The 16,348-nt window shown below is 39.1% G+C and overlaps 1 protein-coding gene across 1 annotated transcript in view; it reads right to left on the minus strand.

Moving 5' to 3' along the window:
* Nucleotides 1-4,169: 4,169 nt before the first annotated feature.
* The window catches only part of RPAP2 (RNA polymerase II associated protein 2), an 83,478-nt gene continuing 71,299 nt past the window's right edge, over nt 4,170-16,348 (minus strand). Inside the window, exons 12-13 of the mRNA XM_082833132.1 lie at nt 8,858-9,007; nt 4,170-5,262 (exon numbers count right to left, since the gene is read on the minus strand). Coding sequence (XP_082689258.1) covers nt 8,866-9,007 — 142 coding nt within the window. The 3' untranslated portion in view covers nt 4,170-5,262; nt 8,858-8,865. The remainder of the gene's footprint in view (nt 5,263-8,857; nt 9,008-16,348) is intronic.

Consider the following 16,348-nt stretch of genomic DNA (forward strand, 5'->3'; position numbering starts at 1 on the left):
TACTATGTGGAGCCGGGAGGTCTCTGGTGGTCCAACGTCCTGAACTTGGCTCTCCCACCTCAGAGGCACAGGCCTGACACCCGGCTGGAGCACCAAGACCCTGTCAGCCACATGGCTTTTGGGAAGTCTGGGGTCTTCTGCCAGTGTTCAGTAGGTGTTCTGTAGGAGTTGTTCCACATGTAGATGTATTTCTGATGTATTTGTAGGGAGGAAGGTGATCTCCACGTCTTACTCCTCTGCCATCTTGAAGGTCTACCATACTGTTTTGACTACTGTAGCTTTGTAGTATAGTCTGCAGTCAGTGAGTGTGATACTTCCAGCTTTGTTCTTCTCAAAATTACTTTGGCTATTTGGGGTATTCTGTGGTTTTATATAAATTTTAGGATTATTCTAGTTGTGTGAAAACTGTCATGGGTATTTTGATAATTGCATTAAATTTGTAGATTAATTTGGGTAGAATGGAGATTTTAACTATTAATTCTTCCGATCCATAAACATGGGCTATCTTTTCACTTATTTGTATTGTCTTCAATTTCCTTCATCAGTATCTTATGGTTTCTAGAGTATAGGTCGTTCACCTCCTTGGTTAAGTTTATTCATAGGTATTTTATTCTTTTTGATACACTTGTAAATGAAACTGTTTTCTGGAATTCTCTGACAGTTCATTATTAGTGTATATAGAAAGGTAACAGATTTCTGTATGTTAATCTTGTATCCTGCAGCTTTACTGAATTCATTTATTACTTTTAATAGTTTTTTTGTGGATACTTTAGGGTTTTCTCTATATAGTATCACACCATCTACAAACAGTGACAGTTTTACTTCTACCCTTACAATCTGGATGGCTTTTATGTCATTTTCTTGTCAGTTGGACTTTCAATACTGTGTTAAATAGAAGTGGTGAGAGTAGGTATCTTTGTCTTGTTGATTTTAGAGGAAAAGTTAGTTTTTCAATGTTGAGTATGCTGTTAGCTGTGGGTTTGTCACAAATGGCCTTTCTTATATTGAGATGTGTTCTCTCTATACCAACAATGATGAGAGAATTTATCATTAATGGATGTTGAATTTTGTCAAATGCTTTTTCTGCATTATTGAGATGATCATGTGATTTTTATCCTTCCTTTTGTTAATGTGGTGTATCACACTGATTGTGGATACTGAACCATCCTTTCATCTCTGGGATAAACCCCACTTGATCATGGAGTATGATCCTTTTTATATATTGTTGGATTTAGTTTGCTAACATTTCGTTGAGGATTTTTGCATCTATATTCATCAGAGATACTGGCCTGTAATTTTCCTTTTGTTTAGTGTCTTCGGTTTTGACATCAGGGTAATATGGTGGTCTTATAGAATGAAATTGGGAGTGGTCCCTCTCCTTCAATTTTTTGGAATAGTTTGAGGATAGGTATTAGCTTTTCTTTTTATGTTTGGTAGAACTCCCCTGTGAAATTGGTCCTGGATTTTAGTTTGGTGCAAGTTTTGTTTTGGTTACAAATTCAACTTCACTAGTAGTGACTGTTCTGTCCATACTGTCTGTTTCTTTTTGATTCAGTTTTGGAAGGGTGTATATTTCTCAAAATTTGTCCATTTCTTCTGGTTTGTCCCATTTATTGGGATATAATTGTATGTGAGGTAAAATTGACATTTAAAATTATATTAGTTTCAGGTGTATAACATGATTTGATATTTGTATATGTTGCAAAATGATCATCACAGTAAGTATAGTTAACATCCATTACCATATCATTTTTGTAATGAGAGCTTTCAAGATCTACTCTTAACAACTTTCAAATATGCAATACAGTATTAACTATAGTCACCATGCTTTACATTGCATCACCATGCTTTACATTGCATCTCCATGACATATTTTATAACTGGAAATTTGTACCTTTCAATCCCTTTCACCCATTTTGCCCACCCCCAACACCCTGCCTCTGGCAACCACCAATCTGTTCTCTGCACCTATGAGCTTATTTTTTAAAACAGATTCCATCTATGACCTTTTTTAAAAAAACAGATTCCACTTATAAATGAGATCATACAGTATTTGTCTTTCTCTATCTGACTTATTTTACTTAGCATAATGCTCACAAATTCCATCCATATTGTCACAAATGGCAAGATTTTCTTATTTTTCATGTCTGAATAATATTCCATTGCATAAATATATATACTACATCTTGTTTACCCATTCATCCATCAATGGGCACTTTGGTTGTTTCCATATTTTGGCTATTATAAATAAAGGTGCAATGAACATAGAGGTGCATATATCTTTTTGAATTAGTGTTTTCATTTTGGGGGATAAATAGCCAGAAGTGGATTTGCTGGATCATATGGTAGTTCTACTTTTAATTTTTTGAGGAACTGCCGTACTGTTTTCATAGTGGCTGCACCAATTTACATTCCCACCAAAACACCACAAGGGTTCCCTTTTCTCCACATTCTTGCCTACACTTGTTACTTGTCTTTTTTTTTTTTTTTGCGGGATGTGGCTCGGTGCTGTGGCCACAGTGTTGTGGCCTCTCCTGTTGCGGAGCACAGGCTCTGGACGCACAGGCTCAGCGGCCATGGCTCATGGGCCCAGCTGCTCTGCGGCATGTGGGATCCTCCTGGACCGGGCACGAACCCATCCCCTGCATCGGCAGGCAGACTCTCAACCACTGCGCCACCAGGGAAGCCCCGTTACTTGTCTTTTTGATAACAGCCATTCTAAGAGGTATGAGGTGGTATTTCATTGTGGTTTTGATTTGCATTTCTCTGATTAGTGATGAGCGTCTTTCCATGTGCCTGTTGGCTGGCCATCTGTATGTCTTCTTTGTAAAAAATGTCTCTTTAGATCCTCTGCCCATTTTTAAATGATTTTTTTTTTTTTTTTTTGCTGTTGAGTTGTATGACTTTATATATTTTGGATATTAACCCCTTATCAGATATATGATTTGCAAATATTTTCTCCCATTCAGTCAGTAGGTTGCATTTTCATTTTGTTGATGGTTTTCTTTGCTGTACAAAAGCTTTTTAGTTGATGTAGTCCCATTTATTTTTGGTTTGTCAAATCCAAAATATTGCCAAGACTGATGTCAGGGGCTCACTGCCTGTGTTTTCTTCTAGGAGTTTTATGGTTTCAGGTCTTATGTCCAAGTCTTTAATCCATTTTGAGTTAATTTTTGTGTAAGATGTAGATAGTGGTCCAGTTTTCCCAAAACCATTTACTGAAGAGACAGTTCTTTCCCCATTTGTATATTCTTGGCTCCTTTGTTGTAAATTAACTGACCATATATATGCATGGGTTTATATCTAGGCTTTCTGTTCTGTTGCATTGATCTACATGTCTGCTTTTGTGCCAGTACCACAGTTTTGATTACTATAGCTTTATAATGTAGTTTGATATCAGGGGTGTAATGTCTCTGGCTTTGTTCTTTTTCAAGATTGATTTTGCTATTCGGGGTCTTCTGTAGTTCCATAGGAATTTTAGGATTATTAGTTCTATGAAAAATGCCATTGGAATTTGATATGGAGTGCACTGAATCTGTAGATTGCTTTGGTAGTATGGACATTATTATTTCTAATAGCTTTATAAAGATGTAATTTATATACATTACATTCAACCTGTTTTAAGTGCACAAATACTTTTAAAGTTTATAAAATTGTGCAAAAACCACAATTGTAGAACAGTTTCATCACCCCAAAGAGATACCTGTGGCCATTTGCAGATGATCCCCACTCCCATGTAACTACCAATTTAGAGTCATCTGTTTTACATATTTTCCTTTTCTGTCATTTCATTATAAATGGACTCATACCTTATATGGCTTATGTGTCAGACTTCTTTTACCTAGCATGATGTTTCTGAGGTTCATCCATGTAGTAGCATATATCAGTATATTCTATGAATTTTTTGTTTACCCCGGACACGCAGGCTCAGTGGCCATGGCCCACGGGCCCAGCTGCTCCGCAGCATGTGGGATCCTCCCAGACAGGGGCACGAACCCGCCTCCCCTGCACCGGCAGGTGGACTCTCAACCACTGCGCCACCAGGGGCACCCTTAACTTTTTAAGAAACTGCCAGATCACTTTCCAAAGTGGCTGAATCATTTTACATTTCCACCAGCAGTGTATTAGCGCTCCATTTTCTCCACATCCTCAAGAACACTCTTTGTCTTTATTATAGTCATCTAGTGGCTGTGAAGTGGTATCTAATTTTGGTTTTAACTTGCATTTCCCTAACAACTAGTGATGTTGAGCATCTTTTCATATGCCAAGCCATTTGGATATCTTCTTTCTGAAATGTCTATTCACATTTCTGCCCACTTAAAAATTGAGTTGCCGTATTTTTGAGTTTTAAGAATATGTAATCTGGATGTCATTTATCAAGTATGATTTGAAAATATTTTATCCCAGTCTGTGGTTTGTCAATTTGTTTTCTTAATGTTTTTCTATTATGTAAGTTTCAGATGTACATTGCTCAGGACCACTTTATAGCATAGCCAGCTTCTTTAAAAGAATAAAGACTAGACTTCCAAAAGGTTTCATCTTAAATTGTATTTATTTTTATAAATTATTTATTTTTGACTGTGTTGGGTCTTCATTGCTGCCTGCGGGCTTTCTCTAGTTGTGGTGAGCAGGGGCTACTCTTCTTTGTGGTGCATGGGCTTACTGCAGTGGCTTCTTTTGTTGTGGAACACAGGCTCTAGGCACTCGGGCTTCAGTAGTTGTGGCATGCGGGCTCTAGCGCACAGGCTCAGTAGTTGTGGTGCACGGGCTTAGTTGCTCCGCAGGATCTTAGTTGCTCCGTGTGGGATCTCCCTGGGCCAGGGCTTGAACCTGTGCCCCCTGCATTGGCAGGTGGATTCTTAACCACAGCACCACCAGGGAGGCCCTAAATTGTATTTATTGACCTAATTCTTCACTGTTCTTTAGAATCCAGAGTTGGACTATGAGGCTAAAATGGGACTTTTCTCAATTTTCTGGTCAACTGATATGATGGCTGTAATAATCCAGAAGAAACAGGTCATTATATTTTCTTGAAGTTTCAACTTAAGATTTCAGCTTTCATTTTCAAATAAGTAGAAATACTATATCTTGTATGTAGGATGCAAGGACTTGGTTATCCTTGTTGGAATAATGGTTCTCCTCTATCTGGTGAAGTCACTCTGTCCGGTGGTGACTGATAAGTAGCTCTAACTGTACAATTATTGTGGCTAGAATTCCAGAAATGGTCAATGTAAGTTCATCTATTTGGTCTTCACGGATTACCTGTGAAACAAAAAAGGACACCTGAATAAGACACCTAAAATATTTTTACCAGTTTTGGGGAACACTGTGTTGTCTCCCCAATATACATTCCATTTTCCCCTATTATGTAGCAACAGTGGGTTGGGTAGAATAAACCCAGCTTCATATTCAGCTTGAGGGGTAGGCCCTGATAGGTCTAGGTCAATTAGAAAATCCTCTTCTCTCTCCTCCATTCCTTGCTAGAATGACATGGATTAGTTCAGAAGTGCCCTCAATTAGTGTGAAAAGTTTAAGACTCTCAGTAGGACAGTGAGGTATGCTGTAAAGCTGGGAACTACTGAATGATTCTGCCATCTGTAGTAGACAGCTTCTAAAATGACACCCAATGAACTCTGCCTTCTGGTATTCACCCCCTTATATAATCCACTCACCTTCAATGTGGGCTGAGTCCAGTGATTAGTTTCTAACTAGTCATGGAATACAGAAAAAGTGATGGATGTTACTTCTGAGATTAGTTACAAAAAGACTGTGGCTTTCATCTTGGGTTTCATCTCACTTGCTCACTCTGAGGGAAGCAACATGCCAAGCAGCAAGGCACACTCTGGAGTGGCCCATGTGGCAAAGAACTGAGAGAGGTCTCTAGGCAACAGAGAATGAGGAACTGAGGCCCCGAATTCAACAGCCTGTGAGGAACTAAATCCTGCCAATAACCACATGAGTGAGCTTGGAAGGGCATCTTCCTCCAGCTGAGCCTTCAGATGACATTGCAGCCCTGTCAGAGAGCTTAACTGCAACCTCATGAGAGACTCTGAGGCAGAGGCCCTAAGCCAAATTGTGCCCAGATTCCCGACTCACAGAAACTGAGATTAAAAAAAAAGTTTGTTTTAAGCCACTAAATTTTACAGTAATTTTTAAGCTGCAAAAGATAATATACTAGCATAAGAAAAGCTAGTTTGAGCTGGTTTTTTCTCTTCCCTGTTATTTGTAACTGAAAGCATATTAACATATCCTAGCTATTAGTAATCTAATTTTGAAAAGGGTAGGCCATATTATACACAAATAATTTTGTGAACTTATAGTTTACAAATATCATACAAACAACAACAAAAAAAACCCATCTACCTATTCACAACCATCTCCATTTCTCATATGGAAAATTATGTAATAAGGCCTCATTCATTCAGTGTCCCTTTTAATACTGACAAAGTCCGGGCAAAGATTTACCTTTGATTACTTACACAAATGAACAATGTAAAAAAAACAATGATCACAGGGCAACTGTTAAGTCCACTTAAAACATCTATTGTTTAGGGAATTCTCTGGCAGTCCAGTGGTTAGGACTCAGTGCTTTCACTGCTGCAGCGTGGGTTTGATCCTTGAAAGTACTTTAAAGAAATGAAATTGAGTTATTTGTAGTGAGGTGGATGGACCTAGAGACTGTCATACAGAGTGAAGTAAGTCAAAAAGAGAAAAACAAATACCATATGCTAACACATATATATGGAATATAAAAAAAGAAGTGGTTCTGAAGAACACAGGGGCAGGACAGGAATAAAGATGCAGATGTAGAGAATGGACTTGAGGACACGGGGAGGGGGAAGGGTAAGCTGGGACAAAGTGAGAGAGTGGCATGGACATATATACACTACCAAATGTAAAATAGATAGCTAGTGGGAAGTAGCCGCATGGCACAGGGAGATCAGCTCGGTGCTTTGTGACCACCTAGAGGGGTGGGATAGGGAGGGTGGGAGGGAGACGCAAGAGGGAGGAGATATGGAGATATATGTATATGTATAGCGCAGAAACTAACACACCATTGTAAAGCATTTATACTCCAATAAATATGTTAAAAAAATGATGAACTGCATAAAAAAGACTAATTTGAACTTTCAGCTTTAAAACAAAAAGTACTTTAACACCATTTGTTTATATACAAGCATTAACTATGCTAATTAAAAATGGTTCTTAATTGATACCTATTCATTAAAGCAGGTCTGGAAGGACCTCTGGTTAGGCAGGCACTCTTTGTTCTCAGTCTATCTGGAAAAGCAACCTTTCAACCAATGGAGATAGGGTGTCGTGAACCCTGAGGGGTATGATTAATTCAGTCTTCTGTAACTGAAGGTCAATAAAACAAAAAAACTCCAAACTTACTGTATTCTTAGAAGGGCCTTTGAACTGGTGCTTCCACAGGCCAACCTGAGCACACTGCCTAAGTAAAAGCCTTTATTTTACAGGGTCCTCAGGGGAGCAGGGTTGCATGAATAGTCACTAGGTATAAGTCTGGAGGCAGTTACAGTGCTAATTCCTTATTTTCTATTCTCTAGCAGGTTCAATAAAGTGATGATGGCATTCTTTCTTGCCTGCTAAATATGGCTCTCAAATATCTTTGTCATATATTTACAGATTTACTTGAAGAGCTGTTTTTTTTAAAACAAATATTCAAATAATAAAATGTAAAATGATATAGATCAGTAGTGTACTTCTGGGAAGGAGACAGGACTGGAGGCAGAAGTGAGGGGGGAATTTTGCTTTTTTTTTTTGCAGTACGCAGGCCTCTCACTGTTGTGGCCTCTCCCGCTGCAGAGCACAGGCTCCGGAAGTGCAAGCTCATCAGCCATGGCTCACGGACCCAGCCGCTCCACGGCATGTGGGAGGATCCTCCCGGACCGGGGCACAAACCCATGTCCCCTGCATCGGCAGGCGGACTCCCAACCACTGCACCACCAAGGAAGCCTGGGAATTTTGCTTTTTAAAATTATACATGCAATTCTGTACTGTTTAATTTTTACAACAAGCTTGTATTGCTTTTATAATTTAAAGAATAACTGAAAGTTAAAAAAGAGGAAATCCTCCTTAAGAGGATCGCATTTGTAGTTCAGAATGAATTTTGTTAATCATAACATTAAATCAATACCTATCTGAGCACTTCAGAGTATGTGAAGTAAGAAGTAAAGGGAGGAAGAGATGGAAAGTTGTGATTAAGGCAGAATCCGGGAGGGGACATTCTGATGGGCAGTTTTTTTTTTTTTGAGGGGGGGTAGTTCTTAAAAAGAAGCAAAAACTTGGGATAGAAGAGGGCTTATGTATCTGGGAGCAAGGTCAGGATTCAACAAAGCCAGACTTGAAAATTCACCTGTTTATCTGCACATGAGATGACTAAGGTATTGGCTGGGCTGAGGAGGGAAGTAGGATGAGGATATTCTCAAAGATCACTGCAGCAGTTTGGTTGAAGTAAACTGCTACTTGCTGGGAAGAAACATCAGATGGGACATGCAGGATGGGATGGTCTAGATTTGAGTATGAAGCTGATAGCAACGAGTTTCCTGGATTGCAAGAAACAGAACCTATAAAGTTCTGTTATAGGACAGTAGCCTATAAAGGAAAAAAACCAAAGATGGGGCATGAAGTAACAAGAGTGGACAGGAAATGACTGGAGCAGCTGAGAACTAAGGGATATTGTGTTCTGCCATAGCAAGCTGAAGTCATCTGGAGGGCTCTACTTGATTTTTAAAATGTCCAATTTGAAAACAGAATCCAAACAGGCAACAAATGAAAAAAAAACAAAAACCACCACCACCAACAACAAACTAAAGTAAAAAACAATGAAACTCACCACTGTGGTTAACAGCTGGTTCTAAATATGATGGTTAAACTTTCAAGGTCTTCATTCTTTAAGTGTAATTCTTCAAGCAGGGTGGTCAAAAACTGTGTAAACATTACATTTTCCTGAGAATGCTTCTGAATGCCGAGAATTGAGGTCAGTCTGAAACACCAAAAATATTAAATATATCCATGAAATTGGAAGGACTAAGGGGCTCTAGTCTCTAACATGGCAGAGGGGATTTTTGTGAGGATAATGAAGTCTATCTGATTTAACAAAATTCCCAGAGAGAGAAGGCTTTACTAAAGCTGAAGAGAAATCTCAGGAAAAGACTGAAAAATCAAACGTACTGTTACATAAGGAAAGAAGCCTAAAAGCCTTAATCCAAAACATGTTCTTCATTATGCCAGCAAAAACTACCAAAATTCTGCCCAGAAAAGAAAATTAATGAAGTCTTTCCACATGGTGAAAGGAGGTTGTGTAGAGAAGCTTAGAGGTGAGAACTGCTTTAAAAAAAAAATTTATATCAACTGTTTAGATTATATCACCTGGAAAAAAAAAGACAATGAACAAGATTACCTTTTGGATGAAACCTTAACATTTTTATTTTTGTAACACTAAACACATGAATTACATCTTAAAAGGCACTTAATACAAACTTCACAAGGAACACAATGCTTTTTTCTCTAACCATTTCCAGTAAATATCCTTAAAGACTGATTACATATAATAGATTATTTTTTTTTACATTTATTTATTTACTTTTGGCTGTGTTTGATCTTCGTTGCCACGTGCCGGCTTTCTCTAGTTGTGGTGAGCGGGGCTACTCTTTGCTGCGGTGTGCGGGCTTCTCATTGCGGTGGCTTCTCTTGTTGTGGAGCACGGGCTCTAGGTGCATGGGCTTCAGTAGTTGTGGCACATGGGCTCAGCAGTTGTGGCCCGCGGGCTCTAGAGCACAGGCTCAGTAGTTGTGGCACGCAGGCTTAGCTGCTCCGCAGCATGTGGGATCTTCCCGGACCGGGGCACGAACCCGTGTCCCCGGCATCGGCAGGCGGACTCTCAACCACTGCGCCACCAAGAAAGCCCATAATAGATTCTTAAAAGTAATTTTCACTGAATGTGATTAGTAAACATGATTTTTAAAAAGTGAACAATATCTAATCACAAACTGTGCAGACCATTCCTTTTCTTAAGTTTTTGTATCTCCAGAGAGCATGCTTCACAGAGCCTTTGCAAGAACATTCTGGAAAGGTTTTTGGAAGAAAATTCTTTTTTCCCCAAATAGTCTATACTTCCCACACAAACCTCTTACATATGCTTATTTAACCTTGGTCGTTGCCAGTGGGCACATCAAATATAAATAAAATAACCCTGATTTAAATCAATAATGCTCAAGAAATCAGAGCAGAACAATTCCACAGTAGTGAGTGTGGAATGAGAAATGTTATTTTCTGTGAGAGATTTCTTCCTTGCTCATTAGCCATCTCATACAGAAAACAGAAATAAAAGGAAAATTTTGTTAGAATTGTCCAAAGATGCCCTAGACTCTGAGGAGGTGGTAGATTCTCTATATTCCTGAAGGTATTTTAGCAAGAATTGGAGACTAGGTAACTCTAATAGTCCAGTGAAATCTAGAGTTCTACCCAAGAAAACCACTTATTCCTTCCCCACCTCTCCTCTATTTCTTTACAGCTAGCGGATGGAGTACCAGGTTCTCATATGAGCTTTGTCTGCAAGTATTCTCCAAAGGTATTTTATATTTGAAAATAGGACTAAGTCTTATTTAGGATTAATCCTTATTTAGGATTAAGTCTTCTTAATCCTTAGTCCTTATTTAGGACTAAGTCTTATTTAGGATTAATCCTTATTTAGGATTAAGTCTTCTAATGCCAAGCTCAAGCTGGGTACTTGGGTGAACTTATAGGCAGTTGTGGCCAGCTTTTCCTGAGGCATTTTCCTGTGCAGAAAGTGGAACCCAGAAGTCAACTCTGTTGGCTTTTCTCATACTTAGGTGATGTCAACATTAAAACATCAAGTTGCTGCTTCCCCACAGTAAGACCAAGGATACTGGGGATGGGATAGCACTGGCTAAAAACAAGAAGTCAGAGCAGTCAGATCAGATGTCAGCTCCACAGAAATCTAGTTTTTGTGTGTTTTTTTTTTAGTTTTTGAATTTTATTTTTTTATACAGCAGGTTCTTATTAGTCATCCATTTTATACACATCAGTGTACACATGTCAATCCCAATCGCCCAATTCAGCACCCCCCCCCACCCCCCGCCACTTTCCCCCCTTGGTGTCCATACGTTTGTTCTCTACTTCTGTGTGTCAACTTCTGCCCTGCAAACCAGTTCATCTGTACCATTTTTCTAGGTTCCACCTACATGCATTAATGTACGATACTTTTCTCTTTCTGACTTACTTCAGAAAGAGAAAAACAACTGTCAGACTCTGTAAGATAGTCTCTAGATCCATCCACGTCTCAACAAATGACTCAATTTTGTTCCTTTTTATGGCTGAGTAATATTCCATTGTATATATGTACCACATCTTCTTTATCCATTCGTCTGTCAATGGGCATGTAGGTTGCTTCCATGACCTGGCCACTGTAAAAAGTGCTGCAATGAACATTGGGGTGCATGTGTCTTTTTTTTCTTTTTTCCGGTATGCGGGCCTCTCACTGTTGTGGCCTCTCCCGTTGCAGAGCACAGGCTCCGGACGCGCAGGCTCAGCGGCCATGGCTCATGGGCCCAGCCACTCCGTGCCATGTGGGATCCTCCCGGACCGGGGCATGAACCCGTGTCCCCTGCATCAGCAGGCGGACTCTCAACCACTGCGCCACCAGGGAAGCCCCGCATGTGTCTTTTTGAATTATGGTTTTCTCTGGGTATATGCCCAGTAATGGGATTGCTGGATCATATGGTAATTCTATTTTTAGTTTTTTAAAGAACTTCCATACTGTTCTCCATAGTGGCTGTATCAACTTACATTCCCACCAACAGTGCAAGAGGGTTCCCTTTTCTCCACACCCTCTCCAGCATTTGTTGTTTGTAGATTTTTCTGATGATGCCCATTCTAACTGGTGTGAGGTGATACCTCATTGTAGTTTTGTTTTGCATTTCTTTAATAATTAGTGATGTTGAGTAGGTTTTCATGTGCTTCTTGGCCATCTGTATGTCTTCTTTGGAGAAATGTCTATTTAGGTCTTCTGCCCATTTTTGGATTGGGTTGTTTGTTTTTTTAATATTGAGCTGCATGAGCTGTTTATATATTTTGGAGATTAATCCTTTGTTGATTCATTTGCAAATATTTTCTCCCATTCTGAGGGTTGTCTTTTCGTCTTGTTTATGGTTTCCTTTGCTGTGCAAAAGCTTTGAAGTTTCAATAGGTCCCATTTGTTTATTTTTGTTTTTATTTCCATTACTCTAGGAGGTGGGTGAAATAAGATCTTGCTGTGATTTATGTCAGAGTGTTCTTCCTATGTTTTCCTCCAAGAGTTTTATAGTGTCTGGTCTTACATTTAGATCTCTAATCCATTTTGAGTTTATTTTTGTGTATGGTGTTTGTTAGGGAATGTTCTAATTTCATTCTTTTACATGTAGCTGTCCAGTTTTCCCGGCACCACTTATTGAAGAGACTGTCTTTTCTCCATTGTATATCCTTGCCTCCTTTGTCATAGATTAGTTGACCACAGGTGCATGGGTTTATCTCTGGGCTTTCTACCTTGTTCCATTGATCTATGTTTCTGTTTTTGTGCCAGTACCATATTGTCTTGATTATTGTAGCTTTATAGTATAGTCTGAAGTCAGGGAGTCTGATTCCTCCAGCTCCGTTTTTTTCCCTCAAGAGTGCTCTGGCTATTTAGGGTCTTTTGTGTCTCCATACAAATTTTAAGATTTTTTGTTCTAGTTCCGTAAAAAACGCCACTGGTAATTTGATAGGGATGGCATTGAATCTGTAGATTGCTTTGGGTAGTATAGTCATTTTCACAATATTGATTCTTCCAATCCAAGAACATGGTATATCTCTCCATCTGTTGGTATCATCTTTAATTTCTTTCATCAGTGTTTTATAGTTTTCTGCACACAGGTCTTTTGTCTCCCTAGGTAGGTTTATTCCTAGGTATTTTATTCTTTTTGTTGTAGTGGTAAATGGGAGTGTTTCCTTAATTTCTCTTTCAGATTTTTCATCATTAGTGTATAGGAATGCAAGAGATTTCTGTGCATTAATTTTGTATCCTGCAACTTTACCAAACTCGTTGATTAGCTCTAGTAGTTTTCTGGTGGCATCTTTAGGATTCTCTATGTATAGTATCATGTCATCTGCAAACAGTGACAGTTTTACTTCTTCTTTTCCAATTTGTATTTATTTCTTTTTCTTCAGATCAGCTGTCAGCTCCATAGAAAACTAGTTTTTGTGTTTTTTAAAAATGGTAATTATATGACATATCCAAAACAATTTCTCTGATTATCAAGGAGACTACTGTTTGGCTCATATATGAAAACAAAGTTTTTTCAATTACTTCTCAAAGTGCCATTAATATGTTTAAAACTTAACCCTCAAATTAGAAATCAATGGTGACTACTAGATTTCTCAACCTGTGTGCCTAATGAAAGCAGAAAATTAAAAGCATTATAGATAAAAAGTTTGTAAGAGAATTGTTCTATCAATTACCCTAGGTAGAAAATATTTTGGGGGACTTCCCTGGGGGCGCAGTGTTTAAGAATCCACCTGCCAGTGCAGGGGGCATGGGTTTGAGCCCTGGTCCGGTAAGATCCCACATGCGGCGGAGCAACTAAGCCCGTACACCACAACTACTGAGCCTGTGCCCTACAGCCCATGAACCATGACTACTGAGCCTGCCTGCGTGCTGCAACTACTGAAGCCTGAGTACCTGGAGCCTGTGCTCCGAAACAAGAGAAGCCACTGCAATGAGAAGCATGTGCACCACAACAAAGAGTAGCCCCCACTCCCCGCAACTAGAGAAAAGCCCACGTGAAGCAACAAAGACCCAACACAGCCAAAACTAAATAAATAAATTCATAAAAAAAAAAGAAAAATGGTTTGGGAATAGTGATACTTCTCTAGCAAACTTATAAAGCTAACATTATTCTATAATAACTTTATTGTAAGATATGTTCAAATTTATCCAAAAGTTCTGTTCATAAAGAAAAATTAGGGTTAACGAGAAACTAGCTAGGAGTGAAAAGAAAAAGGAAAGCAACAATGCAATCTCGCTCATGAGCCCATGACAAATACTGTGAATCAATCATTCTTTTCTTAATGAGCTTGGACCTGTTTTGAGACTACTCAAAATAGGGCTCTGAGCAACCACTTGTTATGATTTCTGGCAAGTTGAATATCAAAGCCTTAGGGTCTATCTATAAAATAGGGCTAATAATACTTAAGTTCCTTAGAAGTTATTATTACAAAAGTCAAGTAGGATACTGTAAACAGGTTTTTAAAAGATCAATTATAATAAAGATTTTAATACTAGTTACCATGTGCTACCTTGGAGTTTTACTATGTACTTGTTCTAAGCATGAATTATCTCCTTTAACTGCACAATGATGCTGGGGGATATAGTACTGTTCCCATTTTATGAGGAAAGAAAGGCACAAAAAATGGAAGTGCCTTCCCCAAGGTCACAAAGATAGTAAGCAGCAGGTCAGGCCTTTGAACCCAGGCAGCTTATCTCAAAAAGCCCATGCTCTTGGCTAATATGCAAGCTTTCATACTTTGTAGGCTATAGCTTTCATTCTTTGTAGAACACTACATAAACACTACATAAATTTAATCTTTAATCTATAGAACACTATATAAATTTAATCTTTACTTGCCTGATTGATGTATACTGTGCCCTCAATGAACATGCAGAAGAAACAGAATTTTTTTTTTTTTTGCGGTACGTGAGCCTCTCACTGTTGTGGCCTCTCCCATTGCGGAGCACAGGCTCTGGACGCGCAGGCTCTGCGGCCGCTGCCACGGCTCACAGGCCCAGCGCTCCGCGGCCATGTGGGATCTTCCTGGACCGGAGCACGAACCCGCGTCCCCTGCATCGGCAGGCAGACTCTCAACCACTGTGCCACCAGCCCGAAACAGAATGTTTTAAATTTGCTTTTGAGAACTACAGGACTACAAATATAAAAATAGCTAGTAGCTGGCAGGCAGAAGGGAATGCTAACAGAGAAATCACGCAAGGTCTGGTGTCTGTTAGGAGACAGAAATAGCAGTTTGGGACCTGGGGATTTCTGCAGCAAGTCATCAAGCAGATAGATAGCAATCCTTAGGCATCTGGAGCCAGGATTTCCTGACTGCTCTTAACACTTGAGCCCTAAGAGTTGTTGCATAATTATACTCCTGGAAAGTTAGCCAATGAGATTTCCTTTAACCTTACTTATTCCCTTGTGTTTCTCCTTCAATCTTTAACTGAAAAGACTTCTTCCCCACCCCCCAGTCCCTAACACAGAATGTAATGATCATAAGAAATATGTTAGCTTTCTAAAAATTTTAAGTTGACTTAAATCCTTTTTGGAATAAGCTGAGGTATAAATAAATACTCTAATAGTTCCTGTGCACCTCTAAACATTAGTAATCCAGTGGGTTACTTTTGGGGAGTCATGTAAAAATTGTGTTTTTCCTTTTAACATATCCTCCCTAGAAACTAGGCTAATACAAAAAAAAAAGGATGGTTTTGACAAGTTATAAAGTCATAATATGTCAAGAAAGATGCTAAACCCTGAAAATATAATTTTATGAATGATTCTTTCAAAAGAATTATGATTTGCTTTTATCTCCAAAGTAATTTACATTTAAAGTTGAATAAGGGCTATATATAATCTTTGTTTTCCAGATTCCTTGACTCATCTACTTTAACATGTTTTATTACTTAATAGCAACTGGCTACCTGCCCACTCTACCAGACTGACTGCTTACTGGACATCTGCTGAATTTCGATGTCATCTCTGTAGCAAGAGGCTTCTGTGCCTATTTGCACAGATGAATCTGAGGCAAGATTGTAACTTTTTATCAGACTGTTATGGTTTTTGTCAATGATAAGAGTTGGCTGTTGCCACTGCCAAAGATGCTACTAATAAACTGCAAGGATTCTTTTTAGGGTACATGCCACCCTAATGATAGGTATCATCGGCTGAATGGGGTGTGAGGACCTATCTGGGGTGTGAGGAGCACTACACTGAGCTTGGAGACAGGGCTCTGTGCAGAATCTGCTTTTGTTAGCAGTGACCATGGAAGAGGGCTTTGGAAAGCACAAAGCACTAAGCAACGTAGTCTACGTGTGCTTAGAACCAGGCCCAAGGACAAATGAACAAAGACTTATTACTGGAACTATTCTTTACATGGTCAATTATGGTCTCTTAATTGCCACTCTGAAAGCCTCATCTTAGTTCTTTTTCCGGCTGACTGCAGTACTTAATGTCCTCAATCATTTCCTCCTTTCCTAGAATTCTCCTTCTTTGGCTTTTCAGGAACTGTCACAGTTCTC

Source organism: Leucopleurus acutus (assembly GCF_964270905.1).
Source record: "Leucopleurus acutus genome assembly, chromosome: 2".
Classification (NCBI taxonomy): Eukaryota; Metazoa; Chordata; class Mammalia; order Artiodactyla; family Delphinidae; genus Leucopleurus; species Leucopleurus acutus.